Consider the following 24,486-nt stretch of genomic DNA (forward strand, 5'->3'; position numbering starts at 1 on the left):
CACATGCTTGAGGTATTCGGCCAATCACAACGCATTGGATAGCTGGCCAATCAGAGCACACCTTCGCTTTTCAGACCGATGAGCTTTGTAAAAATCGACGCGTTTCAGAAAGGCGGGGCATAGAGGAGAAACAATAATGTACAGTATGTGGAAAATGTGTTTTTTTAACCTTAAACCGCATAAACACATTTCATTACACCAAATACACAAAATAATTTTCTTTTTAGCAACGTCATATGACCCCTTTAAGATAATAAAATAAGAACTGTTTCTTAAGCACCAAATCAAAATATTAGAATAATTTCTGAAGGATCATGTGACTCTGAAGACTCCAGTGAAAATTCAGCTTTGCCATCACAGAAATAAATAGCATTTTAAAATATAATAAATTGGAAAACAGCTATTTAAAATTGTAATATTATTTCACAATATTACTGTGCACTTATTCTGCATGTTTTTTTTATCAATTCTGAAATACATGCAGCCTTGTTGATCATAAGAAACTTACCATAAAAATCTTATCGACCCTAAACTATTCAACGGATGTGTACATATTCCTTCAGTGTTTATTTTTAGTATTTCTGGCCCAGAGCCTGCAGGTTACTTCACAGCCTGCAGTTATTTCATAATCTTAAGGTCTCAAAGACTAAAGCGCAGATGGAAAAGGTGCACTGCAAAATGTCTCATTTACATAGCCAACCTGTTTAAACTAGCATCTCATTCAGTCATACAGCAGACAGTACCTAATATTCTCTTTTAGTGGACCCGTCATCTAAAAATGACCTTTTCCCGTTAGGCTCTTTCAAAAAGATTTATGTGGGTTTTGTTTATCCTGTTCACAGTAGATCGGCATCTTCCAATAAGTAATTCTTACCCTGCCTTAGGCAGAAGGTCAGAGTACTCGTGAGGAGAGGTGGTTTCTGGGAAATTGCAGAGAATGGCGAGCCGATGCTGGAGCAGCTCAGAGCCGTGGTAAGTGAAGAGAATGTCCAACGCCTGCACGTTACTCTCCTGGGAGGGAAAGAGACGAGGCGAGAGGAACAAGATTGATAGAGATAAATAATTAATAGATGATTTATGAAACAGAAGTAACTACGGACAGCTTTATACTCTGTCTGCAGCAATATTTCCCACATTACAAACCCCCAGAAGCCTTTGCATTGGGCAAGTGTCCATATTTCAGACATCTACACTTTAAAATACTCACAGAATATATGGGGAATCTATATTTTATTCCACACGCTAGCAAGGGCGCACACACTTATCCACAAAACTGTGAAATGGTGACTATAACTCACGCCGCGGGACCCCGTTACAGACGCTCGCGTCATGGACGGAGAACAAAGGAAGAGAGATTTACCCTTGCATACGTTCTTGCTGACAGAACAATATTCTGATTGCGGAACTTCTTGAAAAACTCAGCATCAAATCGCTGCTCTGCCGCATGAGGTCCACCCAGAATCTCCTGCAGAAAATGAAAGAATGATGAAAAAAGAAGGATAAAAGACAGAGAGAAAGAAAGCAGAACAAACATGAGAGTTCAGGAGAGGGTCTCGCCCGTATACGCCTGAGGTAAATCCTCCCAGTCCACACTGCTGACATTTATCGCTTTGACATTTACAATTACAGCCTTTAAGTCAACATGGCCACCGTGTGTATGTGTGTGCTTGTGTGTGTTTAATGTCTCAGAGGCCTGGTTACATTCAGAACTATTCCCATTGAAATCAATTACAGATGAAGAAGACACTGACAAAGGCCATCCATCACAATCTGAGCAGGACATTAACTATGCGACAGGATGAAACGACGACACTCTTCTGCTGATGACTTTCAAATTTAAACAAAGCATTACGATATGAAGTCGCTCACACATCAATTTATTCATAAAATGGTAAGATAAAATGACTAAGATTATTGAAGAGTATTATCCAAGTCACACCATTCGCTGTGGGTTTATAGTTTCAGGATGATCAAAGTTACTTCAGAAGGTGGTTTGTATCATTTTATCATCAATTTATAATTGACCAACCTTTTCTGCAATAAAATAGTTGTCATGTAGAAATAAGCAGGCTGTTTTTGCTACTGTGCCTTTAAGACTTCTGTATGGAAATTACCTTGGTTATAATTGGCTAACCTTCACATACAAGCATAAATCACATCAAGGGATTGGAATGACAGCAGCTGAATACTAAATAGGTGCTGACAGTCTAAAACTAACTATCTGCCAAAAGTGGGTAAATTGAGAAAATTTACTGAACATAAATATTTATCCAGACAGGAAACATATATACATTATATATATATATATATATATATATATACACACAACACAAGGTTTACAAATAAACACAGTTGCTTATGTCTAATGTGAAAGTAAAGACAAAAACGGCTGCGTGCTTGTATATTAGATGTGTGCAGGTCTTAAAGTGACAGCAGACTAAATGTGGGTAACCAAACAGTTGCTGGTCTTTGAATTCTTCAAAATAACTTTTATTTTCAACAGAAGAAAGAAACTCAATCAGGTTTAAAACAACTTGAGAGTGAACAAATTATGACAATTTTCATTTTTTTGGTGAACTATTCCTTTAATGTTAATAAAACACAGATAAAAGGTGAAGTCACCAGTGCATTATAATAAAATACAATTATATTCAAAACGTCTAGCTTATGCAGTGGTTCTCAAGTCAATTTATTTTGTTCTACAGATTTTTTTTATATTTTCTCCTGAAAAACAAGTCCAAAAAATCTAATTAAAAACTCATTAGGAAGTCCTTTTTTGCAGCGTGTGTTGGCACAGAGTTTTGAAGAGAAAAAAAAAAGCATACTAGAGAGATCAGAGCAATAAGTGTTAATTTTGGAGTAAAGGGTAGATATGATATGTAAATTCGGGTTGTATAAAGTGCTACCAGCTTAGTTTTCAGAAATGGTCTATTTGGACTGGGGAATAAGAGCAAAAAAAAATCCTGTTCTCTATGATATATCCTTTTTAAAGCCAAATTGGTTCCTTTTAAAGCCAAATTCTGGAAGTTTAAATCTTTATTGAATACAAAAGCACAGTTTTTTGGAAAATGTTACCTCATAAGTGGCCAAGCGGTCCAGATAGCAGAGAAGCTTTAGTCTACTTCTGCAGAGCTCCTTCTGCTCTAGAGTCAGTCTGGAAGAACATAAGATCAACAGGATTAAACATGCAAACACAGTCTTATCTGGAGCTTATCGGCATGCATCCACTTCAGAGAGCCGCCGCTAATATCCATGAAAACGGTGTAATGAAATAAAGCTTCACACACTCTGGGGGAGGGGTGGAGGATTTGACAGGCATGTGCGTAGAGGCTTACAGATATAATGAAAGGCATTACAAGGAAATACGGATGAATGGGACCATTTGTGATTGAAGAAAAAAAGGGGACCAAACAGAGGGAGAACAGTGCTGAAATGGTTGTGAGCCATTATAGACCCAGATTAGGTAATCAAAGACAGGTTAATGTGAGGCGACCGCTGCCTGATTGCCTGGATGCCCATGCGAGCGCGCGTGTGTAGCAGTCAGCGTGAGAATCCACAGAAGGCAATTACAATCTCATTTCATTCTCCCTGCATTACTGTGGAAACCTGAGCTTCCCCTTGTATGCGAATGAGACTCGCACACACACACAGATCATTGGACTGGGGGAGAATATTGAACTGCATGATGTTATCGCAATGCAAACATGATAAAAGAAGATTGAAAGAATAGCCCATGCATAAACACACTCGCTCGTGGATGCTTAGCGCACATCTATCGCCCGGCCTCCACACGCTAGAGCGATTCTATTCCAGAGGTACCGAATGTAATGAAACTAAAGCAGAATTCAATGGCGTGTCAAGGGTTTATGGATGGCCTGACTGTAGAAGAAGCATTTTAAAAGTGCACTGAATCGGCACACAGCTGTCAGTTCACTTAACAACTTGTGTGATGAAGGTCGCTTGTCTTTAAAAGTGCCAAAACACAACATACCAAACACTGACATGGTCAAACTTGAAAAAAAAGAAGAAGAAAAAAATATATAATAACCATTAAAAATGTACATGTCAATGGAATGATTGCATAGCAGGCTGGTTTAGAGAGGAGAAAAGAAATAGGCTATTGATTTGTCGCAGGATAAAAATGTAGTTTAAAAAAAAAAAAAAAAGATGAACTGATTAGTAAAAGCTAACATTCCTAATTAAATACACAGCATTTTGAAAATTTGGACAAATTTTCCAACAAAACGAGGATTAAAAAGTCATTAAATGGAGGGTTTTAATCACAGAAACAGTTTTAAACCACATCAGTACAGCAATTAACAAGATGGCATGCTAATTGACATCAAAAATCTAAGGTGCACCTGATGCAATGCGTCATTTCATTTCAAGCAACACTGCATTTTTGCATCTGAGCCCCTTTAACTCAGCAGTTTAGGGCTCTTCTGTCTTTCTGGCCTCAAATTTAAGATAACATCTATGATTTATATGCAACATAAGCTTTTTAATTGGTAATAAAAAATATAATTGACTTCAGATATGTTAATGCTAATTTAAATTTAATTTGAGAGCTAGAGAAGGTGTAAGCCCAAATAAAGTGGGAGAAATGGTGTGAGAGACAATAAACAAAGGTGCAATCAAAAGACCAATCAGCATGTAAATTGTTCTAAAAAACAAACTGCCAATTGCAGCCAAGTAGGTAAATATTACAATGAATTCTGAATGGTCAGTCTGATGAAGTGTATTTTCTGCTCTACTGGCGCCATCAAACATGTTTGCAAACAGGTTCTGTTGCTGGCAAAAGCATTATCATGATATGTTGTTCCAGCTTATCGGGAAAAAAAAAAATCTTATGCTGCCTTTAAAGTGCACCTGGAAAACCCATTCCTCCGAATCGGGTATTCGTTATTACAACTTGACACACATTCAAGTCAGAAACATAACAGGGAAAAATCCAAAAGGATTACATTGTGAACAATAAACCTAAATAACTACATATGAGATCAAACTGATGAAAATTATTCATTTATAACACTTATTTTTGCATAGTATTTAACAAAAAAAAAAACATTAATCTTCATAAAGTGTCATTAGTGTCATCGTCATTAGTGTATTAAAATGCAAAATAGAAGCATTGTCACTCGCGGTCTCAGACCCCGGTTCATTTTATATTTTATAAATAAGGTTTAAAATAGGCACACATAAGCCTGAGATGATCTCGAAAAATACTGTATGTTTGAAATGAGCTGAATTAACTGCAGGCAGTGTCATTTTCAACTGGGAGAAAATCGCTGTGAGACTGAAGCCTGATTGACAGGCAGACATTGTTAAGGGGAATCGCTATCAAAATATGCAGTTTAGCTGTGATGGTGAAAAAAAGAGAAGAGCACTGAACTTTCTATTGCTCTCTAACACACACACACACATATACACCTTCAACTAAACCCAGCAGTCTGATCGATACTACCCCATTGCTATAATGGCGGCGTAGTTAAAAAGAAATTAACAGAATGATGATTGTCTTTTTTGCCATTGCATAACCACAGCTGAACGTCGGGAGAAATTGAAGTACACACCATTAGAGTCGCTCTCTCTTTCTCAATGTTGACGTGCCTGTCTATTTTCTCTCTCTGTCACACTTTATCTTCTTTCTTCATCGCCTTTATCATCTCTTTTGCTCTCTAAATGCTTTTGTTTCTCTTTTTCCTTCCATTTCGCCACTATTTTTCCTTTTTTCATTGGTTTTCTCTCGGTCAATCGCTATTTCCCCCTCGATGGAATAAAAAGGACATCATACATAGAGACAGACACTCATAAACAGCCATATTTAACACGCACATTAAATATGCTGACTGCATAAACAAACAGCCTGAGGAGTAAACACACAAACACACACTCTGGTGTCAGACCACTGCCGGAAACGTACAGTAATTAAGTGCAAATTAGATACAGTTCTGTGTGCTATGCATGGAGAGCGTGTGTGTACGTGTTTAACTGAGTTACGCTATGAAAAACTTGGCAATTTTATCTGTGTAAACAAGTGTGTTTTGATTAGTGCAGTGTTTACAGCAAATGTTAGCCAATCTTTGCTTTTTTTGTCTATATCTTCCTCCCTATAGAGTGTGTAAGCGTTCATAATTTGTGTTTACCGAGGGCTCTTTCATTAAAGGCCTCTTGGGTAAAGCAAAACAGAGGCATAAATTACCTTATGCAGATTAGAAATAAATCTATAAACGGCTTTAATCTTCCTCTCGCTTCTCTCCATTCCCATCTGTGATGTCTCCAAGATCTCTTCCACTGAATTTAACTTTCTGATGAGCTTTATGAGAACATCTACTAGTGGTGGGTCATGTCCAACAACCAACTAGTGCATAAGTGAGGTCGACTAGTTTATCTGTATTTTTTTCTTTTTATCACTACATTTTAGCGGTGGTGCTTTAATTAGCGCGCCGAGAGCATGCTGTGCTTTAGCTCTTGGGCAGATTGCATGGTAAAACTATTCAGGATAATTCCAATAGTTATTAAGTCAAGTTAAAAATAGTCCAACTTTTAAAGATGCCATGAAATCAAATTTAGAGTTTTGTGGCTTTTAGTACGTGACTATGTGCTAGTGCAGGGGTTTTTAAACTAGGGTCCGAGGACCCCCAGGAGGCCACCAAGAGTATATGGACATTTTAGGACAAAAAGGATTTTACAAAATATATGTTTTGGATATATTTTTGGAATGTCAAAAATAACATGTTAAGTTTAGATTTATTTAACCCAATTTTTAGAAATACATTTACAATACATGACGCTTTAGAACAAAAGGTATGTGAAAAGTGCTGTATGAACAAAATGTATTGTTTTGGTTTATAAAAGTTTTGGTTTATAAAGTAAAATTTATGTATTCATTAATTAGTTTACAAATGTATCCACAAATAAATGTATCTGCAAACTAAGTTTATAAATTAAAATTCACTCAAATGGACAGAAAAAAAAAAATGTACACTAGGGCTGGGCGATATGTAAAAAATATCTTATCGATAATCGCCTTTAAAAATATTGCGATATCCGATAATATCGTCTACCTAAGCCCCACCTCTAGCTCATATTTTCCGATGTTTCTCTTTTTGGCATTATCGCCCGTGTAGACATTTCATGATGGTAAGTTTAATTTCTTTGCTAACAATTGCAGCGTTGTTTTTAAACTTGTCGTCAAGCTATAACGTATTTGATATTTATCATGTATGACTAAAATCACGCAGGGATTAAAAACGAATTGAGCAAAAACTTTAAAGTTTTTTCCCCTTTCTGGTAGCCTACTAGTTCGGAGGTCTCTTTTTGTCCATTTTTTACTAAAAAATAAACTGGAGGCAGCGGCTGCTGTCAATGCACGGATCCAATACACCCTTGTTTTCTTTCTCAACTCTTTATGTTCACTTAAGATATAACTGATTGTATTTATGGGATATTTTGATATAATTCTGTGTGTATTTGTCCATTCAAATGTGTAAGAACGCGAGAAAGAGAGCTCAGTCCAGTATTCGCGTATATAAGAGGTGGCTTTTGTGCGTGCGCTTTGTGTGTGTGCGCAGCACATAAAACAGCGTGCGAGTGCAGAAGTGAGTTCTATTTCGTCTTCTTGCAGTTGAATCTTTTGAAATCACAATAAATGCGCATACAGAAATCGAGACGCAGAATCGAAATGTAATATGTTACTAGGTTTATCATTTGTCATTTTTTTCCGATAATTTCGATAATCGTCTGTTACCTGACTTTTGACATCGACATCGCGATACTTACGAGACATCGTCGATATACGATAATATTGTCATATCGCCCAGCCCTAATGTACACTGTCAATATACTGTATGGTGAAATACATACAATATACTATGTAAATAAACAAATATTTTCCAGGTAGCATTTTAAGAATTTTACTTTGATTTAATACTGTGACAAATCAATAGGCATTTTTTGTTTAATTATTAATTATGTGTGGAAACAACATGCCTGTAAAATACTTCTCTCATACAATATATTGTTTTATAGGAGGGAAAGGATCTGAAACCCTGTACTCCTAAAAGCTGGCAAAATACATTATTTGTTATACATTTTTATAAATTGTGATATACATACACATTAAATAGGATTTAAATGCAGCCTAATTACAGAGGGTTTCCTCTAGAGAGCTGTTCAAGCAGCGAGCCGACTAGCAGATTCTTCAAGTATGTAGTCAGGCATATCACTAACATCTGCCCAATTTACAATGACTGTGTGTGTATGTGAGAGAGCCTACCTGCTAAAGTCCACTTTCTTGAGGAGCTCCTGTCTCTTCTTGGCTTCCTGCTCCTTTCTTTGCTCCATCTCTTCCTCTGTGGAAACGGAGTCTTCATATGGAGCATCGTCCATGTCCAAATCGCCTGACAAAATGAATCTATGACAATAGACACCCTGGTTAACATGCAGCCAAAGAGGTGATCTCTAGATCTGTGTTAGGATGGGTCACACACCTGCCCTGGTCTTCTCCCTCACCGATGGCAAACAGTGCTTCAAGGTCGGTTCCTTTCAGGCCATATTGCAGGAGCTCTTTGGCAGCATCCACATTCTCTGGAACCCTCTCCACACACTCATGCAGGACCCATGCTCTTTTCTTTATCTTACTCTGTGGGGGGAAAAAAGGGAAAATTTAAGAACTACTCATACTAAGCACCAATTTTGGTCACAAATTTGATTAGTCAAGATAGAGTCAAGATGTAAAAAAGAATACATCCCTTGGGAACCCCACACTTCAAGTGCAAACAAAGAATAAATAAATAAATAAAACAAATTAAAACGTTTGCATTAAAGCAAAATAACAACTACAGTGCTTAGATTTTTTTTCCTGACATTTTGGAAAGAAAAAAAATGCTTTTGATTTGCATGGGTTATTTGCATTGCAAAATATTTTTGTTAGAAATATTGTGGTTGAGGAACGACTTTTACCAAGTAGTCCTGAATGGAAGCGATGCTGACTGTAGATTTTCTCCACTGTCTCTGATAGACGAGATCAGAATCCAGACCATATGCTTGAGCGAGAGAGAGAGCCTCTCCATACTCCTCATTATCAATCTGTGAACACACACACACAAACACCAGATAAACTTCAACTGAAAGCGCTTAGTCTTATTAATGGTCCATCTAAGACTCATGGACCTGTTAATATTATAGCAATAAAGTACATCTATGAGGAGCTAAGGTATCTCACAAAATGCTGTTTTGTTGACATCTTCATGCTGTTTCAAACGCCTGCCCAATTCCCTCCAACATTCATCTTCCTCGGTCACTTTCATTCCACACTCGGAAGGTTTTGTGAAGCGACTATATGTAAAAGGCTAAGCTCATGAATATTAATGAACATGCTGATGTTGCTAGGTACTCTTCAAGGTCTACGTAATCTTTGTAGATCATCTGGTCACGTTACATGAATTGTTATTCTTGTGAAAAGCCTTCACCTTGGTGCTATTTATAATGTGCAGCATGAGGGTGAGTTTGTTTGCTTTTTTAAAAGTCATACCAGCTTCTTTGGCTATTTTCAAGGCGAAAACCATACTTGAGATAAACCAACCTGAGAATGAAATGGAACCTAAAGATATTTAAAACCCACTTTTCCTGAAAATTCTGAAATCAAACAGAATCAAACTATTTTCTCAGAGGAGTAGAAATTTTACAATCCCATGAGTGATTGACTGAATTTTCATTTTTTGGTGTACCATCCCTTCATAGAATACAAGTCGGGTTCCAGAAGTAAAAATTCCATGCATTTTCTCCATAGGGGAATTGATTTTTACGATAACTTTTAATGCTAACAAAATTCTTGGTGACAAACTACATTAACCATGATTTTGCTAAGAAATCTCCATCAGAAAATAGCAAATCACATCAAAAGAACTCTTTAGTCCCATGAAGATCTGTGAATGGAAAAAGTCTGTCTCCCTACGCACTCAAAATACTTTTTTTTTAATGGAAGTTTTAAGATGACATACAGGTAAGATTATCAAATCATTTAAACTCAAAACTATATTTTATGTTCAGAAGTTTATTTATTCTGTGAGTAATTTTGTAATAAGCAGGATAATGTATAGTCATCTGCTCATTATAATGACTCTACCTTAAATTTCAGCCAAGTAATTTTGGTTGAGTGGGCAGTTTTGCTCCGTCTGGTTGTTATAGTAACCCACCTTCCTCTGGTAGAGCTCCTCTGGCGTGGTGGACCTCAGGCTGACCAGGCGGTAGTTCTTGTTAACAGTGCGTGGCCATTTTCGGGGAGGGGTGAAGCGTTCCATCTCAGTCACGTAGTACAGGCCCTGCTTCACATATCCAAAATAACGTGCCTTGGCCGAGGACTCTTCATCCGAGTCAGAGTCATCATCACCATCATCCTCTTCACCCATCACGCTGCTCTCCAGACGTGAGCGCTTATGGGCCAGCTTTACCTCACACTGAGGACAGAGAGAGATTAAGAAGATCTGCTTGGCTGACTCAATGGAACTTTCTGGAACAATTTTTTGACTATTTAAAAAAATCAAGATTGGATGATTTTGAATATTGACTTGGAAGACTAACAAACACCGTTTCCGCAGGACATAAAACCCATTTTCCTGGCAGTACCTGTTTGTTTCTCTCTTTCTCACACACTGAAAAATCTATCAAACAAACTTCACACAGTCGACACCACAGCTGTGTGCTGCATTTCCCTACGGAGTGAGGAAACCGTCAACCGAACATACAGCCAGAATAAAAACCGACATCTCTCTCATGTTCTCACTTTCCTTCTTTTCTCATCCCTCTGTACTCCCCCCTCCAGGTTCACATCTCTCTAGCTGTGAGAGCTTTACATCACTGGTAAGCACCAAAAACAATGAGGTGGAGATGGAAGAGATGAGATTTTTTTCTTATCTGAGGATGAGGAGCGATAAAGCATTTTTATGATGATGGCCTGAAGATAGAGAGAGAGTGTCGGAATAACGACTTCCTTTACAGAAGTAATTACTGTCATCAGCGGCTACGAATGAAAGACAACGTTCTTGAGGGAGAAGTGTTTTGTCACTAGGGCTTAAAATATAAAGGTTTTCTTTTGTTCAAAAGTTTGGGGTCAAAAGTTTCTTATGCTCACTGGGGCTGCATTTACTTGATCAAAAACACAGTAAAAAGTAATATGGTGAAATATTAGAATCTAAAATAACCATTTTCAATAGATTTTAACTTTTTGTTGATGTTGTTTGTTTGTGTTTTTGATTTCAGCAGTCATTACTCCATTCTTCAGTGTCACATGATACATGATCCAATAGCAAGCTAAAAAGAACAGCATTTATTTGAAATAAATATATATTTTTAATAATGTTAAAGTCTACTGTTACTTTTGCTGCATCCTTGCTAATTAAAAGTATTAATCTTTCAAAATAAAATAAAAAAACTTACCGGCCACAAACATTTAAACAATATATTATACTAGTCTAATATATGAAAAATGTCACATGATTCTGAGTTTTGAGTCAATCAACTGGAGAGTAAAAATCAGTTTTTTGGAAATAATTTAAACATTTCCCTACAGAGACACTTATTTAAACTAGCAAGACCAGGGAGGATGACAAAATACAGTAATCTTATGTCTTTGGGAAACATAATGGCCAAATAAAAAAATATATTTATGATGTTTCTAAATTTTTTACTTTGAGCAAAATTATCACTGATATATCAGGAATATTCAATATATTATTAACACTGATGAAAACTGATACATATACAAAGACACACCTCCAAACTGAGGAAGCCCCCATCATGGGCCGAGGTGACTCGCGGTGAGGTTTCAAACCACTCGCAGGACTTGCCAAGTAAGTTTTTGAGCGTCCGCACAGAGGACACAGTGAGAGCCCCAGAACAGCGGGCTAAAATCAAAGCAGTCTCACTCCACCAGCTCACATCTAGCAGAGACTGGTACTGCTCCTTATCTGAGAAGAGAGAAAGAGACAGGTGTTGAGGAAGACAAGACACAGAAAAAAAAAAAATCTAAATATCATAAATAAAACATTTCACAGACATTCATTCATTTAAAAGTCACCATTCCACAGCTAAAAGTGATAGATGATTTAGAAACATCATTTTCAAAGAAGAAACGGAGAAGAAAGCAGAAACCGAGGACAAGCAGACAGACAAGCTTTATGAAAACGCGTGATCTAAACCCACAATCAAAATGTCACTGCCTGAATTTAACGCCTCTCCACAAAGACACAAGACGCAGGGCTTTATTAAAGCATTCTTCTCTCTCCCACCACGTCTGTCTGGACTCACTACATAATTAATAGCGCTAGGTAAGTGTAGGAGTAGATACACATCTAAAGTTGAGGGTCTGGCTACCTTTTATCTTCTTTCTCTTCTCCAGCGAAGTCTTCCATTCTGGGTTGATCTCGTCAAATCCCGGCTAAATGAAAGAGAGGACAAGTAAGATTGTGTAAAAAAGGATAGCTAAGGGTGCTTTTTTCTTTCTTTTTTTAAGTGACAGAACACATGCTGAACAGAAAGTCGTGGGCAAATCAGTGGAACATAGCAGCATGACATTGGAAGTCTGAACTACAAAAAGTGCTACAAAGAGAGAAGACATACAAGCAACGTATACGCAAGAACAAACAAATCATCTTATGACATATTGTTAAAAGGTGTTTTCATCTCTAGCTGTGCCCAAGAAAGCAATATTAAAGCTGAAGTGTATCATCTTTTGCCATGTTAAAATGTTTTCTTCTATCCTAGCTTTTTGTTTGTTAACGTTTTACACAATATAATAGAAAATAGAAAAAATATATATATTTCATTTAATATATACTCGCATGGAATGAACTCTAGTAATCAAAAGCTGTTTTATTCTAAATGGAAAGGGTCACCTCATGGAAACAGCCATCTTGGAATCACATGACCAGCTGAATACTACTTATTTTTATTTCTGTAATTCCTCTTATTGGAGACTTATAAACAATCATGACTGCAAACAGAGCATTTCTACAATGGCTTTGGTAACTGTAAATATAAGTTTTTTGTGTAATGCTACATGCTCGCCACTAGCTATAACAAATTGAGTACACCTTTAAAAATCAGCACGAAACGGAAATTACGGTTGTCTTCTCAAACAAAAAAAAACGTAGAGGACTTGATTTTATCCATCGGGAATTGATTGGATTGTTGAATTGTTGTCATTTGCTAATTGCTGCAATAATTATGTTATTGACAGGTTGTTTGGAGGGGTGGAATCATTGTTCCTCCCTCATGTGAGAAGAGATGTCTGTGAGGGGGAACGTTAATGTTTTTGATTAAAGATTACAAAGGCACAGACAACCGCTAAATGTGAATTTTGATTTCCTGGTGACTTTTATATGCAGAGACAACTCAGCCATTGCACATTGATTGCCCTTAAGTGTAAACACTGTAGTGCTTTTAAAACTTTGCTTTATTTGTTTGAGAATCCTGACCAGCCCTGCACGGCAACAATGATTCAACCAATGGCATGAGTTTGAGGGCGTGATTATCTGATTGCTTGACCAATGACAGGCAAACGGAGTGTTTGAGAAACCTGTTTAAAAACAGTTAATTACATTGGTTGGAACAGTGACACAGAAATGCATACACATCAGCTTTAAGTCTCTGAAATTGAGCACACACACACAGAGTGATTTTATTACTTGTTCCTCTTGTTTCCAGCTGCCTCTCAGTTTGAATGATGGAATATCCCAGAGACTGAGACTGCCAGAGAAGTGGATCACAGCCAGCACTGTGCCATCAGGAGACAGACTCATTCGGAACACACCATCCTAAGTAAACATACACGTTCAATTAGGCATTACACTATTTATTCAGAGTTCTTAGCAGAATGAAATTGAGCTTTGGCTTTTCATTTTATATGATGTCATAATGGCCCAGAGAGACAGGAAAGAAAATGCAAGCAAAAAAATTGAGTGAGCGACAAAAAAAATTTCACCAATCTGAGTCACCTGTTCACTGTTATGCCTGGAGAAAAGTCGAAAGCTGGGCATCCTGAAGAATCCTCGCCTCTGGGACTAAATAAGAAAAGGAAGTGATGATTCATAACATCCTTCATGATATCATGGATGCATTTACATACTTAAATTAGTTTTACTTCAACTCATTCCAGTTTAAAAATCCAGGTTAAACTGGTAGCTGGTTTTTAACTGCAATAAAGCAGCTACCAGCTGGTCATACTTGCTTAAGGTTATCAAGCTGGTTTCTGGAACATGCAAGCTGATAACTAATCACCAAAATGGACAAGTTAGAAACCAAAGAGATATGATCACTTTATATGACGAATAGATTTAATTTAAACTTTTATTCACATATAAACGCACATACATATAGTACATCCCATATGGTAAATATAGAAGCTTGTGCATGTGCCGCACTAGAACAAACCTCACTGGTTCTCGTGCTTCATGCACGCATGTTTGAGCTTTTGTGTTTACCATATGAGATGTGCTTTATATATGCGTGTCATTTTTAGATGTAAATTAAATCTGTTCATCATATTAAGCAATCGTATCTCTTCACAAGAATAGGTTTAAACCGCTCAATTCATATGGATTCATTTTACAATGCCTTTATGGTTTTTTTGGGGTCTTCAAAGTTACCTGGATTTTTAGAGGAGAATGCTTTTCAGACTTCTCGGCAACATATTTAAGGTGTGTGTGAGAGGTCATAATCCATAATCTCTCATCTCTCACACGTTCAGTAACACTGAAGCCAAGAACTAAATAAATAATTGAACATTGAACAAATATGGAGAATATTAAAACAGGTTCCACCAATTCAATCAGAAGTCACACGATTGAACCTGTAGGAGAGAATAAACAGCTAGAGGCCTCAGTACTAAAGCTCTTATTAAGCCTACAATGCAGCTTCCAGAGCTCAGTACATAAAACCTTTACAACCTTAGAAAACCAGAAATGAGCCTGTGCTTTCAGGTTTGTGAAATACAGTGATGTGAGAATGGATGATTGTGTATTCTGAGCAGCAGTCAGTGCAGAAGTGTCTTTACTCCTTGAAATATCTCTGTTTCTTAAGGGGTAGAGCAGCCCTTACAAATGCATGGACTACTAGAGTTAGTATCGTTCTCATAAAATCCAATACAAAAGCAAGCACTGAACACACTTGGAGTTAGGGATTTGTCAAGGAGAAGTGTGTAATAGTTTTGCAAAGTGAGCAAACTACCAATTTTCTACTGGCGGCTGATAAAATCTAGAAAATAAAAAAAAACAAAGCAATAACCCACGTAATACATAGGGATCAGAATATCATAAAGACTGTAGACTGTAAACGGTGAACAGGAGACTACATAAAGTTTATTTTTTTACTTTCTCAGTGGGAAACTAGTAAGATCAAAGATCCAAACCATGATCAGAGACCTGATATGCCTTTTTTGTTTAGTTTTTTTGTGAAAGAGTGCATGTCATGGACATGGATGCTGTATCATTAGTACATTAATATTCCTTTATATGTCCATCGACAGACTCACTGCACTGATGTCGTCCTCATAGCTGGTGACCTGTTTATAGTGAGGTGACCCTGACAACACCCTCCACGCTGTGATCCCGCAACGGCTTGCCCTGGACACATTACTGTCTCCAGACTCACACCCTCCCACCAGCAGCAACCTGAAGAACACACAAACACATCAGCAGCATGAGTCAGAGGAAAACACACACACACATAGAGCACCTCAGCCCGTTTATGAGGCTGTAGTGGTCCATGAGGGGCTGATGAAACAGGAAAGGGATCTGATCTGATCTACACATGTGAACAGCATACACAAACAAATGTACACACACTCACATACACCTCTACACACAATATAAATACTGCCCCCATGTGGCAGCTAAAGTCTGAACTATTTTCTTCTTAAAAATTAATAAGCGCTGCCTAAAACACAAGCCAGAGAGGATTTCAGTTCAAACATGTATAGTGGGAATAACACAAATCACAAAAAGTATGATCCAAAGATTGAGCTATGCCGGCTGATTTTGTGTTCATTTTAAGAGAAAAACATCCCTTTGACAGTCACACACACAACAAAAACAGCTTCTAGATGGGGGTCTCACCTGTGGCCAGGATGATATATTGCTGTGGTAATGCCATTGGAATAGTGGGCGGAAAAACTGAAGGTGTGATTCTCTTGAAAACCCTGATTGGTTCCAACACTGGGAGCAAAACAGGAACAGGAAATCAATAAATCAACATTATAATAGTCATTACCAGGCCAGATGAATAAAACTGTTACATTTTTTTGAATAAGAATACTGAATAAGACACTGTTCAAAAGAATAATCAATTAGACAAAGGCTCAACAATAATGGTTTTAGATTGCCTAGTCAGGCCAACTGTTGTCCAACATTTTCACTGGTCCAAAATGAAATGAAAAGAAATCAAATAAATTAAAATAAAAAACATTTATGTTTCCATTTAATGTTTAGCAAACAAAATGTAAAACTACATTTTTTTTTAAAACTTACACAGTTAATTTAGCGCAAACAATTACAGTAGGATGTGTGCATTGCTTAGCTGTCTTGATTAGAATGGCAATTGAAGTTTGCAAGTTTGAACGGTTTCAAAGCGCGAAGGGCAAATACAATCTCCGATTTCTTAAGAATTGAGTGAGAATATGGTCTCCTAAGGAGCTTTGTGTAAGAAATGCTCTTGAAAGAACCATTTCGTCCAACATTAGTCCAACATTTCTAAATGACTTTGAAAACGTCCTCAAAGTAATGCTACTGCAAACACTTCCATTCAACAACATGAGGGAGAGAACGAGAAAAAGCTTTCTTCGGGGCTTCAATGCCTACAGCAAAGTTTTTGAGGAGAATGAAGCAGATTGTTTCATCTGCCATTACTCTCGCAAACAGACGATGGAAACTTTGAAAACTTGAGCTGACTGATTAAACAAAGAATTACAAATTGGAAACTGCAGGCAATTTCATTCATACTCAAAGCTAAGCCTCCCCCTCAGTACAGAGATAAACAAATAACGCAGGCTTTTGGGTTTAGTTGCAGAATTTCTGGCCCTGAAAGAGTCAGAGGGAATTAGAGAGGATCGCCAAGTATCTGCATCATCAAAATCCTCTCTGGTGGCCTTGTTCCAATCTTTCAATATTTGATCCATGTATTACGACACAAATACTCTATCTAACATCCCATAACACTCCTTAAACAACACAGTGAGAAAGATTAACGCTTTCTTATCCTGCCATGTCCTCTCAAACTTTTGATGATTGGCACAAAGTCTGGCCCCCATTGCAACTTTAGGATTTAAATACCAGGCCAAAAAAATAACAAACCCATCCATTTAGATTCTAGCCTACCATATTGGCAAACTCTTAGCATTTTTGTCTGCAATGTGCATCAGATGGTCCTTGAGAATGTTGTCTAAAAATCAGGTTTGTGCTTTCTCAGCAGACACTCATAAACCTTTAACCCACTTCTCTGACTCTCTTGGCTATTTCATGTATCATATGATATAATTTTCTGTGTTCCAAAATGACTATCTTTGCATGAACAGGTTACTCTCCAACAACATTAATATAGTTTGAGATTTTCATATTTAATATTATTATATAAATATTATTAATTACAAATATAATTTACATTGTAGTTTGGATGTAGTTAATATATATTAAATACAAATGTATAATGTATAATTATATATACAAATACAAAATACAAATAATATAATACAAAAAAACAACAGTGGTTTTAAATAAAATAAATAGATAATCAACAAATTGAATGGTTGTTTAATAAAATATTATATATAATTTTTATATTATATATGTTTTTTGTATATGTATGTATAATTACACATTGTACATCTTTATTTAATTGTGTTATAAATATATATTGTGTATCATTTTAATATATAAAATATAGGTACGATTCTTTTATTATTTTATTATTAAGTATTTATTTTGATGATTACTTTTAAATTTCAGTTCGTTTTTAACCCACTTTTACTTTGTTTCTTTTCAGTTTTTGTTGCTTTGCATTATTTTATTTCAATCCACAAACATATTTTTTAAACAATCAATCAAGAGTTTTGTCTTAGTATAAAATGACAACCTTGCTCTACACGTACCTGACCAGGTAACTCTTGAGCTGACCGCTGTAGGTGATCACCAGCAGCTCCGCTGACCACTGGGCACTGGCGGTGTATTCCAAGAACATCAGGCCGGCTGCTGCATAGCTAAAATCTCCCGGGAAGCTCATAGCCTAGAGAGACATCAAAAAGATGAGGTTGAGTTGGAAGCAGAGTTTGAAAGTGACAAAAATATATGGAGTCATACAGGTCATTACACACTCAGACTCTGTTATAGAGAGAGGGCATCTTGTGAGACTAAACTAATAGTTTCTGACAGAGAGATGGAAGAGTGTAGAGTAATGCGGGGGCGGATGAGAACCAGCATGATAGAGACAGAGAGAGAGAAAAGACAGCAATAGACTGACTGAGACCTCACTAGCAGTGCAATCAAAAGAAATGCAGAGGGGGGAAGAGGGGGGATTTGTAAAGGTAAAAGAGGCAAGAGAGCTGCCTTTCTGATAGAGGAACTCCACAGAAAATGTCCTTCAAGTGCATCGGGGGCTTAGAGCTGAAGGGAACCAGAAAATGTGTTCCTTGCTTGGGCAACAGAGTGGGGAAAGGCCCCTCTCGAGAGGATCAGGCTTACCCGGTCTACAGACAGAGAAAGAGCAAGAGAATGAAAGAAGAGCCAAGCAGCGCAAAAAGCCAGAGGGCAACGCACACAAGCCTGAAATTCAGTCATTAGGAGCCAGTCATTACAGCTATCACTTATACTGAAATAGAAGAGTGTGTTCTTACTGTGCACAAAAAAAAAGTTACTGTGTGCGGAAAGTGGAACCAATGTCAGTAGAGTAAGAGTGTGAGAGAGAGAGACAGAGGACAGACAGAGAGAGAGAATGACAGGAGGTGAGAAACACAGAAGGACAGTATGAGTGACATACCGGTGGTATAATGAAGAGCTCGCTGCCCATCAGGTCAAAGACTCGGACCGTACCGGTGCTGTCAGCGTACGCCAGAAGAGCACAGTCATGACTCCATGTGACCCTGCGCCAGTGAGGGTTTGGATCCTTGGGTACTGCAGAAGGAAGGAGAAAATAACATTGGATTTGGAAACTACGGTTTAAAATTTTGGGGTCAGTAAGATTTTTTTTGTCAACGTTTTTGAAAAAAAAAAAAAGTCTCCTATGCTCACCTATATATACATATATATGTGTGTGTATGTATATATATATATATATATATATATATATATATATAATCCACTTCAAATGTTGACTACTGTATATGTGTGTGTGTGTGTGTGTGTGTGTGTGTGTGTGTGTGTATATAAATATACATACATGCATACATATATCAAAAAAACTTTAATATTGTGAAATATTATATTCTTACAATTTCAAATAATTTGAATACATTTTAAAATAATAATTAATTTATTCATGTGATGGCAAAGCTGAATTTTCAGCAGCCATTACTCCAGTCTTCAGCATCACATGATCCAGAAATGATTCTAATATGATGATTTGGTGCTCAAGAAACATTTCTGGTTATTATCAGTGTTGAAAACAATTGTGCTGCTTTATATTTTTGTGAAAACAGTGACATCTTTCTCAGGATTCATTTATTAATAGAAAGTTCAAAAGAACAATATGTTAAAAATAATCAAATAAAATATATACACCTTACTGACCCCAAACAGTGTAAACAAGCAGTTATATTAATAAGATGTTAAAATATTTTCATTATTCTAATTTCAAACACCGAAATTAAAAACATGTTGAAAAAGAGGTGTATTCAAGTCCCTATATGTACAGTATGAACAGTATTTTTTATGTAATTTTGAAGTAAGAAATCAGGAAAAAAACAGTCAAAATAGATTTATATATTATAATTAGATTATAAATAGATTAATTCTACTGACAGTTGTACTCAGTAGTACTCCATCTCTCTCCTCGTCTGTCTGCTAAACAGGTGCTCATATATTTCAGGTGGATGAAAAATCAATAAAAATGGGACTGTTTAAAAAAATTAAAAAAAAACAGTAAATTCAGCATCGGCCTGTGAGGCCAAGCTAAATTTTGTTTTAACGACCTCCACGGTCAACAGTGAGGAAAACACAGAGTGATCAGCCATCAAACCGTTCACTGCAGTCAAACAGCACCTGATTCGGTGCGGGATGAGCCCAAGGCTTTTCAATTAAGGTTCAAAAGCCCAGCGTGATAAAATCTGTACGCTTAAACACTAAAGTAACACTTAAACACCAGCCGCATGATACACCAGCTTCAGGGCCTAGCAATGGTTTCATCCCCACAGCCTCCTGCAGACTACAGACCGAGACCATCCAACCACCGTTCATCAGACAGGAGGGGGTTAATAAAGCAGACCTTTGATTAAAAACATTTTGGCTTTGGTCCGAGCTGCACCGCTGAGATCAGACGCACACCAAGACACAGCAGCGCACATCAAAGCAAGCGGTTGCCATAGCAACCTTATCATCAATCCAACCCCTGAAGCAAGCAGTTGCCACAGCAACCTTATCATCAATCCAACCCCTGAGGTGATGGAACCGGAGAAACGCAAGCTGGCGATTTCTATTCAGGTAGAAATGCACAGAAATATCGGGAGAGAGAGATTCAATAATTCACAATGAACGGTGGCACTTAGCAAGATAAATATCGGTAGGAGAAACACTTAAGCAGGGTCCATAAATCACCTCTCAGCTGTTAAAAGCTAATTAATCTAAGATGAACGCTGGGGCCAATATGCCTGAATTTGTGGGATGAGTGTACTGTATGCTATCTGAGCAGATTCGCACACCGTAAATCTCATTTAAAGGGGTCATATGATGCGATTTCAATTTTTCCTTTCTCTTTGGAGTGTTACAAGCTCTTGGTGCATAAAGAAGATCTGTAAAGTTGCAAAGACTAAAGTCTCAAATCCAAAGAGATATTCTTTATAAAAGTTAAGAGTTGGCCAATCAGAGCACACCTCGCTTTTTTAGAACGATGAGCTTTGTAAAAATCGACGCGTTTCAGAAGGCGGGGCATACAGGAGAAACAATAATGTACAGTATGTGGAAAATAATGTGTTTTTTTTACTTTAGACCGCATAAACACATTTCATTACACCAAATACACAAAATAATGTTCTTTTTAACAGCATCATATGACCCCTTTAAATAAAAAAAGAGGGGAAAAACAGAGTGCTTTTTTTGAGAAGGGAAATATGCGAGGTCAGCAAAGCCACCCGGTTGAGTGCGTACATGCTATAAAAATGTCTCCCTGAGAACGAAAACGTAAAGACCGCTGAGTCACTTTGAGCTCTCGCAACAAGAAACAAACCTGAGGGACTCGCAAATTGCATTTGGACGCAAAGCAGAGCAGCCATTTATTGTAACCAACTGGGCTGAAAGCTGCTGATCTGTAATGGTCTGTGCCGGCTTAAATTCTCTTATTAATTATTAACCATTTGGTAGTGACATCATATGACAGGAGTCATGTCATCAATCACGTCATCTGCTTGTCAATTTTTCTATTCCTGGACCAAAATTACTGATGACTCATGCAGCAATACACAGATTTGTGTTAGGGATGCATAATTTATGGGTACATTATTAGTGGCTAAAAACTGATTTTACTTACAATTTTTCATATCAGCCAATATTGGACATTTAATGGATTACTTCAATTAGATTACCTTTGCCATAATTTAACACCAAAAGCATTCATAATACTGTACAGTGTACATTATAATATTATGATGCCTAAATTCACCTGTACCAATTAATTTTTTTAACTTTATGTTTTTTATTTCTATAATTTATATAGTATTTTATTATTATTATTATTTTTTTTTTATTTAGTATCAAGTTTTAATATCAGCCATTTACTGGTTATCAGTATTTTTATATAAATATTTTTTATATTTAGAGTAGAAATACCATTCACCGTAATGTCCTGCCTATCTGCAACTGACAAGAACGTAGAAAATGATGGTTCATAGACATAACTGACAGCATAAATCAGTTTTAATTTACTATAGACACATATCACTGCTTATTATTTTTCTTTCTCGTCTAATGCTCTTAACTCACACATCATTCACAAAAAGAGATTCATTTATGCACAGATGACTTCTTAATGAATGACTGAGAATGTATATGCACGGACTCTTACATGTAGAGACGAGGAAAGCATTCCCATTAGGGTTACACCACAGAACACACATTTATCTGGTACATATAAAACATCACATTCTGTTGCACAAGACGAGAGAGGAAAGAAAGAAGCGTGAATATAGAGCATAAAAGACTATGCCAATTAATCAAACACATCCATGACACATACTTCACACCACTGGAAATTCTGCCTTTATAGAAAATATTGGCTGAATGCAAATCTCCATGAAATGAACTGAAATGAACTAAGACAGTACGAATGAAAGTGAATTGAAAGGAGATTTGCATGTCTGCAGGCCTAGTCTCTGAATGATATTGCTCATAAAAAATTCAACACAAATGTAAAGCTATGAAAAATATAGAGCAGGGAAGAGAATAACACGTAAAACAGCCTATTTAACCAAAGACTGGAAACTCAAAGCAGCAGATTTCAATCTTTGAAACGGCAATCAAAGATAGGGAGAATAAATATAAATGTGTGTGTAAATATATATATATATATATATATATATCTATGTATATATATATATACACACACACACACACACCATATACGTCACCTAATTAATATTCATGAACCAGTCTGAAAAGGTTTAGAATGGTATTAAGTTCCAGTTAAATCAGCAAATATTTGCTGAGAATGTCAAAATTCACAGAAACTTTCTGCTTTATGCTACTAATTTTATTGAAAATCTGGGGAAATAGCCTGGCATAACCACAAAACAAAATACCTTGGCATTTTCCTTTGATGGATCCAAAGTCATCTCTAGCTGACCTGAAAGACAGCAAGAAGCCCTTTAGAAGCGTTTTGATAATTACACATGAGCGTTTTGAGTTCCCATCAGCCTCAGTAAGTAAATATAGGAGAATGTGGAAAAAACTATAGATTTTTTTAGATTAACCAATTTAGAGGTTGTTTTCAGAATTTCAGGCTGGGAATTACTTAGACCCTGAAGCATGACACTTTCATTTCTGCGCGAGCGGATTAGCTGGTGCTAAGCAAAATAAATCACACCCACTGAAACGGAATTGTACATGAAAACACATACAAATGTTTAAAAATACATCATCTGCACCAAATCATCAATCTCAGAAGTAGCTTTGCTCAGCTGAACAGCCCCTGAGACAAGAGGGTGAAAAATTAACCAATTATAGAAAGGGCAAACATTTCCAATCAATGTGCAGAATTACCTAATTTCCACGCATTGGTCCTGAACCACAGCCAGAAGCTTCCCATTACTGGATGGGGAAAAAATAAATAAACAAAATGGGGGAAAAGAAGACAGAATGACTGTGTAAGCAAACGTGGGGCCAAAAATAAACATTTCTAACACAGAGAATGTTGTCTTCTATCTGGAAATCAATAGCTAATTAAAGCTCGCTGTCTCTGCTTGTATTGCACTGTTTTGCATAACTAGATAACTGGCAGGAACAAGAAGAACAGTGAAGGAAAAAATGAGTTTGATTGAGATTACATGGCTTGCATCCACAAACAGACGTTTAATTAAATTTGGATCTCTCACAACAAGAACCAAAACACACAAACAAAACCAAGAAAACAGTGTTGTTGCAGTTAAAATGAACCTAAAACAACTTTAGAGACTAAATTAGGGGCAAAATACAATGATTTTTTGGTGAGACACAGCATACACTTTAGTAATGCAGAGTCAATAAGGTGCGGATGATCAACATACAACAAATGCTGATGCATCAAGTGCAAAAGAGCTTTACAAAGTGTGGATGAACCTGCCTGGAATAGACTAACTCAAACTCTCTGAAAAGATTTTATACAGTATGTCTGTATGGTATATACAGTAAAACTGATGGTATTACCTTGCCAGCACCAATTGCCAGTTCAACTGTTTGGTTGCAAGGCGAACCAGTCCAAGTGGCAGAGTTGAACTGGAGGGGCTGAAATACAGAAAAAAGTACAGAGACTCACACACAAACACTAACAGCTGCTGAAATTTTACAGGTACTGAGAATAACTAGGTACTTTGTTTGCTTTCTATAGTAATGATATACACCGGCATTCAAAAGTTTGAGGTCAGAAAGATTTTTTTTAAGAACTGAAGACTGGAGTAATGGCTGCTGAAAATTCAGCTTTGCAATCACAGGAATAAATTATATTTTAAAATATATTAAAATAGATCATAACAGTTTTAATAATTTTTACTCTCTTTTTGATCAAATACATGCAGCCTTGGTGAGCATTAGAAACATT

At 36.8% G+C, this 24,486-nt stretch overlaps 1 protein-coding gene across 2 annotated transcripts in view; it reads right to left on the reverse strand.

The window, feature by feature from the left end:
- nbas (NBAS subunit of NRZ tethering complex) overlaps positions 1 to 24,486 on the reverse strand; it is a 145,995-nt gene that overhangs the window by 120,006 nt on the left and 1,503 nt on the right. For both annotated transcript variants that reach the window (XM_016536040.1, XM_016536039.1), the window contains exons 4-21: positions 24,096 to 24,173; positions 23,454 to 23,501; positions 22,994 to 23,037; positions 19,027 to 19,160; positions 18,143 to 18,276; positions 16,116 to 16,214; positions 15,533 to 15,671; positions 13,998 to 14,063; positions 13,689 to 13,817; positions 12,376 to 12,439; positions 11,776 to 11,969; positions 10,200 to 10,460; positions 8,965 to 9,090; positions 8,493 to 8,644; positions 8,279 to 8,416; positions 3,076 to 3,154; positions 1,361 to 1,465; positions 875 to 1,011 (exon numbers count right to left, since the gene is read on the reverse strand). In XM_016536040.1, the coding sequence (XP_016391526.1) occupies positions 875 to 1,011; positions 1,361 to 1,465; positions 3,076 to 3,154; positions 8,279 to 8,416; positions 8,493 to 8,644; positions 8,965 to 9,090; positions 10,200 to 10,460; positions 11,776 to 11,969; positions 12,376 to 12,439; positions 13,689 to 13,817; positions 13,998 to 14,063; positions 15,533 to 15,671; positions 16,116 to 16,214; positions 18,143 to 18,276; positions 19,027 to 19,160; positions 22,994 to 23,037; positions 23,454 to 23,501; positions 24,096 to 24,173 (2,127 nt within the window). The remainder of the gene's footprint in view (positions 1 to 874; positions 1,012 to 1,360; positions 1,466 to 3,075; positions 3,155 to 8,278; positions 8,417 to 8,492; positions 8,645 to 8,964; positions 9,091 to 10,199; positions 10,461 to 11,775; positions 11,970 to 12,375; positions 12,440 to 13,688; positions 13,818 to 13,997; positions 14,064 to 15,532; positions 15,672 to 16,115; positions 16,215 to 18,142; positions 18,277 to 19,026; positions 19,161 to 22,993; positions 23,038 to 23,453; positions 23,502 to 24,095; positions 24,174 to 24,486) is intronic.

This window comes from Sinocyclocheilus rhinocerous, unplaced genomic scaffold, assembly GCF_001515625.1.
Source record: "Sinocyclocheilus rhinocerous isolate Xijiao unplaced genomic scaffold, SAMN03320098_v1.1 scaffold605, whole genome shotgun sequence".
In the NCBI taxonomy this organism is placed as follows: Eukaryota; Metazoa; Chordata; class Actinopteri; order Cypriniformes; family Cyprinidae; genus Sinocyclocheilus; species Sinocyclocheilus rhinocerous.